Source organism: Penicillium samsonianum (genome assembly GCF_028829775.1).
Source record: "Penicillium samsonianum strain IBT 33392 chromosome Unknown utg000007l_segment0_segment0, whole genome shotgun sequence".
NCBI classification, from domain to species: domain Eukaryota; kingdom Fungi; phylum Ascomycota; class Eurotiomycetes; order Eurotiales; family Aspergillaceae; genus Penicillium; species Penicillium samsonianum.
Window position 1 is genome coordinate 5,367,902 of NW_026643265.1, and position 12,348 is coordinate 5,380,249.

At 45.8% G+C, this 12,348-nt stretch overlaps 8 protein-coding genes across 8 annotated transcripts; 5 read left to right on the top strand and 3 right to left on the bottom strand.

Annotated features, from left to right (window-relative positions):
• Positions 1–11: 11 nt before the first annotated feature.
• Positions 12–781, top strand: N7471_012929 (glutathione S-transferase family protein; the record flags this gene model as incomplete). The annotated part of the gene is made up of 2 exons (XM_057285648.1): positions 12–101; positions 170–781. The coding sequence occupies exons 1-2, from the start codon at positions 48–50 to the stop codon at positions 779–781; spliced, it is 666 nt and encodes a 221-aa protein (XP_057131914.1). The 5' UTR covers positions 12–47.
• Positions 782–2,493: 1,712 nt separating this feature from the next.
• N7471_012930 (uncharacterized protein) lies at positions 2,494–3,547 on the bottom strand (the record flags this gene model as incomplete). Its single annotated transcript, XM_057285649.1, has 3 exons — positions 2,494–2,650; positions 2,708–2,870; positions 2,938–3,547. The coding sequence occupies 3 exons, from the start codon at positions 3,545–3,547 to the stop codon at positions 2,494–2,496; spliced, it is 930 nt and encodes a 309-aa protein (XP_057131915.1).
• Positions 3,548–4,441: 894 nt separating this feature from the next.
• Positions 4,442–5,714, bottom strand: N7471_012931 (zinc-binding alcohol dehydrogenase family protein; the record flags this gene model as incomplete). The annotated part of the gene is made up of 5 exons (XM_057285650.1): positions 4,442–4,647; positions 4,716–5,275; positions 5,344–5,460; positions 5,513–5,535; positions 5,592–5,714. The coding sequence occupies 5 exons, from the start codon at positions 5,712–5,714 to the stop codon at positions 4,442–4,444; spliced, it is 1,029 nt and encodes a 342-aa protein (XP_057131916.1).
• Positions 5,715–6,226: 512 nt separating this feature from the next.
• Positions 6,227–6,853, top strand: N7471_012932 (oxidoreductase, short chain dehydrogenase/reductase family; the record flags this gene model as incomplete). The annotated part of the gene is made up of 1 exon (XM_057285651.1): positions 6,227–6,853. The coding sequence occupies one exon, from the start codon at positions 6,227–6,229 to the stop codon at positions 6,851–6,853; it is 627 nt and encodes a 208-aa protein (XP_057131917.1).
• Positions 6,854–7,357: 504 nt separating this feature from the next.
• On the top strand, positions 7,358–8,614 carry N7471_012933 (zinc-binding alcohol dehydrogenase family protein; the record flags this gene model as incomplete). The annotated part of the gene is made up of 5 exons (XM_057285652.1): positions 7,358–7,480; positions 7,553–7,575; positions 7,630–7,746; positions 7,798–8,354; positions 8,409–8,614. 5 exons carry the CDS (start codon positions 7,358–7,360, stop codon positions 8,612–8,614), a joined length of 1,026 nt encoding a protein of 341 aa, XP_057131918.1.
• A 784-nt stretch (positions 8,615–9,398) lies between these two features.
• On the top strand, positions 9,399–10,433 carry N7471_012934 (bZIP transcription factor; the record flags this gene model as incomplete). The annotated part of the gene is made up of 2 exons (XM_057285653.1): positions 9,399–9,531; positions 9,604–10,433. 2 exons carry the CDS (start codon positions 9,399–9,401, stop codon positions 10,431–10,433), a joined length of 963 nt encoding a protein of 320 aa, XP_057131919.1.
• A 911-nt stretch (positions 10,434–11,344) lies between these two features.
• N7471_012935 (uncharacterized protein) lies at positions 11,345–11,563 on the bottom strand (the record flags this gene model as incomplete). The annotated part of the gene is made up of 1 exon (XM_057285654.1): positions 11,345–11,563. The coding sequence occupies one exon, from the start codon at positions 11,561–11,563 to the stop codon at positions 11,345–11,347; it is 219 nt and encodes a 72-aa protein (XP_057131920.1).
• Positions 11,564–11,981: 418 nt separating this feature from the next.
• N7471_012936 (uncharacterized protein) lies at positions 11,982–12,308 on the top strand (the record flags this gene model as incomplete). The annotated part of the gene is made up of 2 exons (XM_057285655.1): positions 11,982–12,122; positions 12,198–12,308. The coding sequence occupies 2 exons, from the start codon at positions 11,982–11,984 to the stop codon at positions 12,306–12,308; spliced, it is 252 nt and encodes an 83-aa protein (XP_057131921.1).
• Between the last annotated feature and the right edge of the window lie 40 nt (positions 12,309–12,348).

Below are 12,348 nucleotides of genomic sequence, written 5' to 3' on the forward strand. Positions count from 1 at the left end.
CATCAGCAAACGCCAGACAAGTCAACCAAAAGAACTCCTTAGTAGCTATGGCTTCTCTCGGATCGATTTACAGTTATATGCCTAACCCTCGGGTTATGAAGGTGTGTCCTAGTTAATTGTTGATGAAAATCATTATATACCGTACGATGCATACTGACTAAACGAGTAGATTCAAGTTGCTGCGGCATTGAATGGCCGAACAATTGACATCGCTCCAGACTTTGTCATGACGAAGACAAACAAAACTTCGGAGTTCTTGACTGACTTCCCTCTTGGGAAAGTTCCAACGTTCAAGAGTTCCACTGGCCTGGCACTGTTTGAGTCGGATGCGATAGCCCAGTATGCAGCGGAATCTGGCCCAGCAAGCAACCAGCTACTCGGCTCTATTCCGGAAGAGCGTGCTTCTATTCGGCAATGGATTGGATTCGCGGATCATGAGTTGTTTGAACCTCTGCAGAACATGGTTTTGTGGCGGTTTGGGATGGCACCCTACGATGGCAAGCTTGAGCGAGATTCATTTGGGCGCTTCGAAATCGCGCTTCGTGTATTGGAAACACACCTGCAAGGTCGTCTGCATGTTGCTACAGACCACCTGGATTTGGCTGATCTCTCAGTTGCGGCGGCGCTCGTCTGGGGATTTGGTCTTATCATCGACAAAGAAATGAGGACACATTGCCCCCTCACTGTTGAGTGGTATTTGCGAGTTATCGAGCAGGATCAGGTGAAAATTGCCTTTGGCGAGAAGGATTTTATTGACGTCCGAAAAGAAGCAACCCAATAGTGTCGTTGGTGTATTTTAATTCAGGCCTGAATCCCGCTTGGTTTAATTTGTTCCCAATCAATTGTCTTTTTTTCATCTGGTTTCACAGTCCGTAGAGCCTCAAAAATGGTTGTGTAAACATATGATTGTTCTGAAAGATCAAGTAGGCTGATATGGCGGACAGCTAGTGACGCAATTGTGTAGCTTTTATTTTTCCGTGAGAGATTTGACATATTAGCAACTTGCTGCACTAGAAACATCTATTTATTTATCAGCACCGATCTTCCTTTTAGCGAAAAGTCATTAAAATGGTATGGATACTGTGTTTGTTCGCGGACCCGTTGATGGCGAGGACCGCTGGCATTAAATTATAAACATTTATGGTACCTACAAAGCAGAGTCTTTTCGGTATGCTCGCATAGGCTAAATGATTGGATTTACTCACTGGGTTATAAGCCAAGACTTCGAGGTTGCCTAAACAGGTATGTACCACGTAGTGGACCTCCTAATTATAGAGACAGATTGATGACCACTGGATTTAAAATATACCTAGGTAGGTCTCTAGAATTAGAAAGCAAAACACTTATATTCTCAAACGGCACGCGGAATACAATATTTTTCCACGCCACTCAAGGTCCAAAGTCGCATGGCCTAGCTAATGTTTTTCTGTCTCCACACCAAATTCTCTCTATTTTTATCATCGTTTTTTTTCACTCCCACGGTTTTTTTTTCTCTGCCCGAGCCTGCTCTCGCAATGGGACTGGGAACAAATTTGGATGGCTATATCTACTTTTGCTGACCATCTTGAGATTGGTCGGCGCAGCACTACAGATTGCCTCTAAAAAGGCAACCATACTGGTCTTACGACAGCTGCTTTACTCGTCACCTCTATTGGAATAATGGCTTTGCTTTTCACTATGCTGGAGATCATCACTGCTCTGTGAGTTAAAAAGAAAATTCTCGGCTAGCCTATGCCAGAGTTTCGCTGACTGAATAATTCAAAATAGTAAAGAGAAAACTTGATATCTCGATTCCTTACACCCGAAAGCCTGGAGCTTGCTTCAACTGGCCCAGTGGGCTGCGTTCATACTGAGTATTGTGGGCATGGTTATGTCTAGGAATGACCTCAGCGCAGCATCCATCATTATCGTCTCAGTCCTTTTCGTCGTCCAAATCACCATCTGTGCCTTCTATTCCTATAAGCATATCGCTACAATGACGACAAATCCCTTATACAGATGGTGTTGATAAGTATACCCTTCCTTGCAGTGAGGGTCGTGTATGCACTACTCACAACGTTCGCCTACGAGGGTAGTACATTTGGGCAGGTGCAGCCAAATGTTGTTACCTTGGCCCTCCTACAGTTTTTCATGGAGTTTCTTTTGGTCTTTATCTTCCCCTATATCGGCCTCATTTTGTTTCCCTCGAAGGTAAAAACCACGGAAGGATCTCAAGTCCTACCAGATGAGCCTTGCGAGAATTTTCATTTATAAAATATATACATCCCAGTTGTTGAGAGCAGAAAGAGTTTCGTTCTTTTTATAATCATAGTGTTGCCTCCATCGGTGCTACCATGCATGCCAACTCGCTTGTTATCTCCACACACTTCCTTACAACTATCACGGGCCCTCCAAATAACACAATTTAGATAATGGCTTGTTACCGATTTTCAAAATAAAAATAAAAATCGCATCAGAGACATTGAGATGCAGTTTTCAACAAAACTTTAGTCTTCAAAACCCAAGGATTTGATCTGCTCTGTCAAGATCTTCCATCCTATGGCCCTTCAAGAATGATTCAAGGTCCACGACTTCAACGTTTGGGTATCTGCTGTTGTCAAGGTTGTCCCCTAGATGCGCCTTCCCACTGCTGCACCAGTATGCGAAGCATCTTGAATAAATCATTAGTACTGCTTCAAGATAACAGCCGTAAGGATTAAACACATACTTTGGTCCCCAGCTCGCTATATCCGTAGGATCGCTGTTGTATGCCTCCTGCACTGTCTCATACAGCTGGTCGATAGATCCGAGCTGCCTGAGATGCAACTGGGATCCGTATACTCGATCGAAAGTTTCCTTGATTTGATTGGCACTCTTTCGATCACCGCAAACTGTGCACTATGTTAGCCTAGCACAACCTATCAATGGCCATGACGGAATGTGCATTTCCAGACTTACACCGCAAGACACCAACGGCGCTTTTGTCCAGTGCAACTGCGGCAGTATAGGCAGCAGCAGTTGGATAAGTCGTCAGCTCCCACGATTCCTCTCCAGTTCCCCAGATAGAAAGGGAGCGTGTTTGAGAACTCCAGATTCCAAAGAAATCACTCCAAAATGTTTCCATGAGTCCGCCCGTGAGAATATGTACCCCGGCAACCTTCTTCTGTTTCAGGTAGTCCATGATGATCATTGCTGACTCCTTGGGAAACAGAGCTCCGGGCGGGATCTTGGTATAGTCAACCGCAAAGTCACTAGCAATGTACCTAGGGACATTTTCCTCTTCGCATGCGTCAATCAAGGCCTTTTGACCTTGTGTCATGACTTCGGGAGGGCCAAAGTAGCAGCAAATCACAACATCCGATCCTCGAACGAACTTCTTGATACTGCTGTAGTCGTCAAACCCACCCTCAAATATCTCGATTTTGTCAGACTCCAGGACTTCCTTTGCCAGATTGTGTGGGCTCCGGCAATATCCTCGAATAGACACATCAGGTGAAGCTTGCAGTGCCTTGGTGATGCATTGTGCAAACTTCCCTGTCAGGCCCGCGATACCGACGGTTCGCGTCATTTTTTCAGGTGTTTGAAAAGAATGAAAGAGGATTTGGGACTTCTCGGTAATAGCGGAATGAATATGTGGACGGTGAAGAAGAGCGGTCGTTTAATAGGACGCGAAACGGGGTTCATTCCAATCTCTTCAAGTGGAGCTCTAGGAATCTTTTTCTTTCTTTCCGTCTGTCTTTCCCACGGTGCTAATGAATCATGACTTCGTTCGGAAATATCGGAATTAACTGTTATTTTCCGATGAGTGAATGACTCTGATCCAAAGGGGCTGCTGCAGGGCTCAGGCCTTTTTGTGATGAAAACATGGGTACATCTTCGGAGAAAGACTCGAACGGCCTTATGCAAAGTCCGCGCAGTTCCGCGGACCGAATGAGGTACTTCGATGTGTCATCTCTGTAAATTATACGGTAAAAAGGTAGTTTTTCGTTTTCCGTCGTGAAAATAAAAACAAAGTACTACTTACATGTGTCGTGATGAAAATCCTGCTATGATATGATTGGTCGAGTAATTTAAGCTCGGTGGAGCCTGTCAGTCGGCTGCGTTAGCGTCCCAACCTTTTTTTTTTCGGACGTAAAATTCCCGGTAAACGGATTACGAAACTCAGTTCTTTGTTTTGTGTACTTTACTGGTGGTTGGATTTGCAACCTAAAATCAAAGTACCTAGTAAATCGAGGACCTTGAGATGGTCTAGTTTCAAAATATTCAACTTTTGGTAAAGGCAACACATGCCCACAAAGCTAACTTGATCGTTCATTCGAGTTGGGTGGCAACAGCGGAAATACCAGTGGCCAATTTATTATGCAAAATACTAAAAAGTTGATAACGGTGTAGAAAAACCAAGGAATTAAATTCATCCACCCAAAGCTAAGTCATTCTAGACGACCTAATTCGCGTTTCGAGCTTAAAGAACAATAACCACTTTTCTAGCCGACACGCCCTTCTTTTGCACATCGAGTCCATGTTGAATGTCTTTGAGTCCGTTCCCCACAACAAAGGGATCGGGTTTAGACTGAAGACTTCCATTTGCCAGAGCCTGTGGTACGTATTTGCTCCAAACCCATTCGCCAATACCATGATGTGGGTCTTCGATAATCGAGTATGCAATGACTGTAGAGATAGCTGTGATGAGTTTCTATAGTTCACAATGGATAAATGAACATCATTAAAAAACTCACCATATTTCGGAGCAAATCTTTCAGTTGACTTGTTGCAAGGCATGACACTGGCAACTTTCACTGTCGTGTTTAGTTCATCCAGGATTGCTGAAATAGCGCTGAAGCTGACGTCTTCCGAAATTGCGTCATAGACCCCGACGAAGTTGGTGTTAGCAAGCGCATTTACAACATCTTCCACAATGGAAGGGGACCTGTAATCAATTACACTGTGTGCACCCAGAGACTTGACCAAGTCATGATTCGCTGCAGAAGCAGTGGTCAGAACAGTAAGGCCCGATGCCACTGCAAGCTGAATGGCTGTCACGCCAACTGAAGATGCCCCTCCCCATACCAAAATTGTCTGGCCAGCCGGCTTCACATCCGTGGCGGCAGGCAACGGTAGGCCAAGATAATCCTCTCGGTAAAGTCCAGCACACGCTGTCGAGATCGCCAATGGCAGTACGACGCCTTGTTCGAACGTAACGGAATCGGGTAGTTCGGCCACCAGAGACTCGGTGACAACAGGGTATAGCTGAAAGGCTGCACTGGCGGGGTCCTGTGTCATGAGGCCGTTGCAATGACTTAAGTATATAGATATCAGTGGCTGGCCACTGGGAACGAGTCGGAGATATAGCAAAGGAAAACCTACGCGATGACACGCTGACCCTTCTTGAAACGAGAGACACAAGAGCCAACAGCTTCGATAGTTCCAGCCGCATCCTCCCCCAGAACAAAGGGGTATTTTTCCAAATAGCGGCCCAAACTCCTGTATAACGGTTAGAGCGAGAGACTCGTTGCGAGGTGGGGGTCTTGATTACTGGATCTTCCAGTCAACGGGGTTCTAACAAAGCTGTTAGACACAAGGTAAGATGGTTGGATGATAGAAAGGGGACACACGATAGCAACAGCGACATTCTTGATCACGACTTCACATGGACCGGGTTTAGGTATGGGCGCAGTGTCAATAGTAAAGGGATATGCTGCAGGTGCAGTAATCCAGGCTGCCTGGTTCTGGGCCATATTGAGAGAATTCAACAGTAAAGAGCTTTGTCAAAGAATAAGAGTCAACAAAGAATGCAGAGTCCAAGGTCTGAAGATAGATGTGAACAATTGCCCTTTTAAGTGATTGTAGTCGATTACACCCCCACTTTTAAGTTGGTTGGTACCGGACTAGTGGCGCAAGGTATTCATGGTACTATATTACACCTATCATACGTATCTGTATCGTATCAATATTCGAAGCTGTAATATTGTACTCGAACAGCTTTCTTGCACGGACTCGGAGCTATGATGTTAATGCCGACTGCTGAGTGTAACCATGAAGGACATATACGTCGGTATGTTACCTATTAGTAATTTTATTCTGTTGTTGTTTAACTCCGATTGATTATAAACCAAATTGAACTGACCTTGGAATCAAAGTGGATGTTCATGTTTTCATCATAACTCACTTCTTATAGTGTTTACCTAAGCTATACAACATTATATGCCAACCTGTTGTATTGTTTCTATTGTAATATTTACACCTCAATATGCCTTCAATTGGGAATTCTACTATTCTTATTATCGGCGGCTCTTACGGGATAGGATGCGGCGTCGCGCAAAAAGCCCTCTTCGAGGCTTCGGTGGTTCATATTGCGTCTTCGAACTCTCCTCGGGTCCGGGAGATCACTGACGCACTGAAAACACAATTTCCAAATGCGCGAATTTCCGGACACGTCTGCGACCTTGCGGGGCCAGACGTCGAGAAAAGCCTCGAACGCCTCCTGGCCACCATCGCACCACTTGACCACATCGTCTTTACCGCTGGTGACAGTCTGGCCATTCAACCTTTGAGCACCATCGATCTTGATGCCATCCACCGGGCAGGCCACGTTCGATTTTCTGTTCCTCTTTTACTCGCAAAGCTAGGCCCTCGTTTCGTCAATCCGGTTTATAAATCATGGATCACACTCACCTCCGGGGCCGGCTCACAAAAGTCATTCCCGAATTGGTCATTAATCGCTGGATATCATACAGGTATTTATGGTATAACCTGTAACCTTGCGTTGGACTTGAAACCCCATCGAGTCAACCTTGTTAGCCCTGGTGTAATTGCAACCTACCTTTGGGGATCAGATGGAGTGCCCGACGAGGTGAAAGACCACCACATTGAGTAAAGTAGGCAGTGTCAAAGAAGTTGCAGAGGCGTATATTTATCTGATGAAAGACACGAACGCTACCGGTAGTTGTGTTAGCACCAACTCTGGATCTATTCTGATGTAATAGCGTTGGGGGGGGGGAAGGGGTGTGTTTTTTTCGAATATCTTCCTGTCCAGATAGACTCAACTGAGCCATGCTTGTCACTACCTAGGTATCTTTCATTCAATATGGAAGGAATATGTAGTTTTTAATGCAAATTTGATCAAATTCTCTCCTGGGGCACAAGCATTGAGGGTTATATTTCAGTAATCACATGGAAGGCTCTTGTAGATCTGCATCTCTGCAAACCTTGGCTCAAATTATCTGGTAATATTACCTAGACGCCACAGCCTACTGATCTCGGGTATTTCAGTCCATTTAGTGTCTCACTTCCCACCTCTCACCTCCTTCCGCTCCTCCACATCAACACCATTTTCCCTCACTTGGTCTATTCCTTCCACATTTTCCTATTTGTTTACAACATGTCCCAGAATCGCGCCGCTTGGATCGTTGCTGCCAGATCGAACCCTTTTTTAGTGGGCAAAGCTCCGATGTACAAACCCGGCCCAGGCGAAATTCTCATCAAGAATCATGCTGTTGCTGTGGTATGTGATCTGCTGGTTTGACAAAAAACGAGAATGGCTTGACATCGACTGACCATTGATCCCTTGAATCAGAATCCTGTGGATTGGAAGATTCAGTAAGTCTTCTTGAAAGAAACCCCACTTCCTCATTCTAAGTGCGGCTATAATAGGGATTCCGGTCGCTTTTTGAGCAATTATCCATTTATCCTGGGAAGAGACGCAGCAGGGACAGTGGAAGAGGTGGGCGAAGGTGTCACTCGTTTTCACAAGGGACAACGCGTTATTGCGTAAGTGCGAACTAAACTCTTCCGTGCAATATATTTACCCTGCCTTTTTAGCCATCTCCATAGCCCCAACTCAGGCCGTTCCGCCAACGCAGCTTATCAACTCTTCCCTCTCGCCCTGGAACGACTGGCAGCACCTCTTCCTTCGGAGCTAAGCTTCGAACAAGGCGCTGTCTTGCCATTGGCAATCTCCACCGCAGCTGCCGGTCTATACCTCCCAGAGTACCTTGGCCTTCCATTGCCATTGACTGTGCCGCAACCCATAGGCAAGACAGTATTGATATGGGGTGGTTCTTCTTCTGTGGGCGCAACGGCCATTCAGTTCGCAGTTGCCTCTGGCTTGGAAGTTATTACTACGGCCTCTTCGTCGAACCATGCCTTTGTAAAATCTCTCGGGGCTAAACAGGTGTTCGACTACAAGTCCACCTCATTGGGCGAGGATCTACTTGCGGTCTTGAAGTACTCGGAACTTGTTGGTATCTACGACGCTATTGGCGATCTGAACAGTTTCACTCCACTGGCCGCTATTACCGAAAGCTTGACGCAGACTGTCACCTCAGTTGCCGTGCATCCTTGCGAGAATCCAACTGACTGGTTTCGTCCTGCATACGGTATGTGGCACACGACTTGATTTATAGAAACATTCATACTAATTATTTTTTCAGTCTCCTCCTATGGGATTGCGTATCCCCCAAATGAGCGAGTTGGCGAGGCTGTGTGGGAACAATTTGTGCCAAAAGCGCTGGCCAGTGGTCAGCTAAAAACCAAACCTGATCCATTTGTTGTTGGACATGGACTAGAAAATGTCCAGCATGGTCTTAACATGCAGAAGGCTGGAGTTTCCGCTCAAAAGATTGTAATCACACTATAAACTGTGGCTTCTCGGGTGATGGGGATTTCTTGGCTATTTACGCGTCTCTGCGCATATTACCATGACTATGTTCCTTTCTTTATCTATACAATGCGCGAAGCAAAATACGTTTCATTATGCTATTGGTTGGGCATGACCTTGGAACTTGTTGGTCAAAGGTACATGACAATACTCTATGAATTCGATAGATGCTTAGTTTGCTACTATATACTAATGATAAGGTAGGACGCTCGATATTATTAATTTTAAATAATTATAACATAAAGGTGGGAGATTGAAGTAATAGAGAAGTAAGAAATCCACTCTTGAATCAGGACTAGGGCCTAAAAATCATAAAATCACCTAAAAAAGTGGTATTACATAAATTGTCATCTTATGAAAAGTATGAAAAGCTTCTTTTTTAGAGCTTTATTTTCCCTGGGGCTCAGAGAAGCAGGGTAGATTAAGGGATCTGTAATAGTAATCAAGGCATTCGGGCACTAAAACTCAGCCTACAACCCTGAGCGCTATACATCTTCGTATGCGACCTTCAACTATCTTGTTTTATGTTCTCTTAATGAAATAGGGCAAACTTGGAAGTCGGTCCAATTTTGGTTCGATCCCGTGATCTGCGCGGAGTGGCCACTTCGGGCCGGATCTGCATTAATCATCTTCACTTGCCACTGGGAAAGCTTCCATCGTCACAGGAGAACAAGAATTTATGGTCAATTGAAAAAGAAGAAACCCATCAAAGGAAACGCCCGAAAGTTCCCCAATGGTTGCGTAAAGTCCATAAAGTCCAACGATGAGTCGGCAAAATATTCTAGTACAACCCACGGTCCAGCAGCTGGTCACTAGGCCAGAGGATGACTGGACTGGCAAGGCTGATCCAAAAGAAAGAAAACGGCTTCAAGATCGAATCAATCAGCGGAATCTTCGTCAGTTACCTTACCGGGCTCCCTATCAAGTGGCTTTGGCTGACTATTAGCTTAATGCTCTGTTGCTTGAAGGACAAAGAAAGAAGGCTGGATACTCGCACCCTGAGTGTGATTTACACTCACCCAGAGATTTATCAAATGCGAATGAGGTTCCCTATGAGCCACTGGGCGAACAGAACATTTTACCGCCTCACCATGGCCACCATCTTGCCACCTGCTCTTGTCAACCCAAGTTCTTGAATATTGACTCTTTCACGGCCTGCGAGCCGGACTCTGAAAAGACCGAGCAATTCATTCTTGGTTACTCCAATTGGATGCATGGAGAATATCTTAAAGGCTCCCCCCGCGCGGAGACCCTGCTCAGTTTGGTCCAGTTTAACATGACCCGCGCGTTAGTGGCCAATGCGAAAACTCTTGGCCTCACAACACGACTCATGTCTCGTCAAGCCCGCTCTCACTTCGCATCGGCGGGTGTCGAAACCACATTTATCGACTCTTTACCACCGAGTCTGCAGCCAACAATTTTCCAACTCACCATTCCCCATCATCCGTGGATTGATCTTCTACCTGTTCCCGAGCTCCGCGATAATTTGCTGCACCGGAGCCCGGATTTATACGATGCCGCACAACTTTGCCGCGATATGAGAGGATTTCAGCAAGTGACTGGTGGAAGGGGAGGTGTTGCAGTATGGGGACAGTCGTGGGATCCACATGGTTGGGAAATTTCCCCAGCCTTTGCGCAGAAATGGCCATGGGTCGTCCAGAATTGCCATAGTCTGCTTGAGTCGACAAACCATTGGCGAAGGACTCGGGGTGAAGCCCCTTTACGTGTTTGGCATGACACAAGTATCACTCAAAATGGCCCTTCAAGGGTACAAGAAGCAGTCGAACAAGAAAGGTGACTGATTTAAACCTAACTTGTGGCGAATTCTTGCTTAGCTGCCTGTATATGGGGACACGTATGCTCTATATATACCGGTTGGGATGGAAGCCTCAGCTATGAAACAAGAGCTGGATATAACGAGCCGAGTCGGAACAGGTTCCATAAATTGTTTCATCTGGATCCGATATGTGGCAGCTAAAGAAACCTCCTGTAACGATACAAATTGCGATATCCATGAAGCCCCATATTGATAGGTAACCTCCAATCTCTCGAATATCCATACGAAATACCGAGCGAAGGCGATCGAACGGTGTGAGAGGGAAAAGTCAGAATAAGAAGTCTGTCCTACATTGGCTTGCGTTCTCCTAGGCCAATCTGACAACATACCTCTTCACCTGGGCTGCCTCTTTGGCAGACTTTCTTCTTTCTTTGATATAGCGAGCTGTCAGCGAATTCTGCATCTCAATAGTCTTCATCTCAAGACTATGTTGGGCTTGAGCAAGTAGGAGATTCATCCGCCATTTGATGAAGGTATACTTTTCCGCCATTTCCTTCAATGTGGGGAGAGAGTCAGTTTCCGATGTTTCGATGAAAACGATGATATCTCCTTTCAAATGATAACCGTCACTGCATTTGAGACCATATCTGGTATACTCAATTGGAAGCGAGTCTGATTTTACTTTGATCTATTTTCTAACAATCTCGCAACCGATCTCGCGTTATTCTATCCCTATTTGGTGAACAGATAACGAAGTAGTAACTTAATGAGAGCCTCACAGAAGTCGATCATTTCATCATCGCACTAGCGCTAATGGGCATCCTTATAGGGGTGATCTCTGCAATTCGTGTGTGTAGGTCCCCATTGGTACGTGCCTTCATCGGCGGAGCTCAAGAAGGAGAGGTAAACGCGGAGGCTGAGGCTATACTCCTCTACGAGCCGGGTCGTGTGTAAGTTCTACTACCGGCGAGTGCCTTCAAAGCTATGGTGATCCGAGAATTATAGGGAGGCCCGTCGTCCCGTGGAAGCTTAAGTACTTCGAGATCGTTTGGGCTGTCATGCTGTTTGGCCTCTTGAAGTTCGTCCAGCGGAACCTTTGGAGCCTCAAGCTCATCTTGGTTGTGATGGTGTTCAGTCCCTTGAAGCTTCATGTTTTGATAGCGTTGTTTGTCAAGCTCGTTCGGGGAGACTTCAATGGTCTTGACGGCAGTTGAGGGAGTTATGGGGCTAAGAGCCTTCCAATACTTCGAATATCCATGGTCAAAGGATAAATAGTGGAATGACAGAATCTGAAGGGCTGGATAAGGACGACCTTTGAGGTTGATAGTGTCATAAGCTGGGAGAGTACCTAGGTAGGGTAGAGTGAAAAGTCAAGTCAGAATTGAGTAAAAAGATTTAGTCCTGTCAGGTTGTTAGCCTTTCAATTCATTCCCTCCTTCCCTTCTCTTACTCCGTATCAAACAGACTCGTCTATATCTTCTTCCTTTAGGCTTCCGACCCTTCTCTCCCTTCTCTCCATCTGCATTCAACACGATTATCCACCTTTCCCTAATCTTGAGAACTTTCACAATGGAGCCTGTTCCATCCGACTATGCACATATCGATGCTGCAGCTAGTCATCTTGCACACATCTTATGTGAAGCAGGAATAAGACATGTCTTTCTCGGCGGATACGCCGCCTGGCTTCTTGGCAGCAAGCGCGTCACTAAGGTGACCTTTCCCTCACTTCGTTCTTACATTCTTACACGTGTTGCAATAAGCCAAAGGCTCTAACAAGAAGTACAGGATATCCACGTGATCACCGAGAGATCTGCCCGACATGCTTTGAACGAGATTCCCGAGTTTACCTGGTGCGAAGACGAGGAGTGCTGGAAGTATCCTCGTCGAGATATCTAGGCCAGTATTGCGATCTCAATGCGAGAGTGTGGGCCCTGAA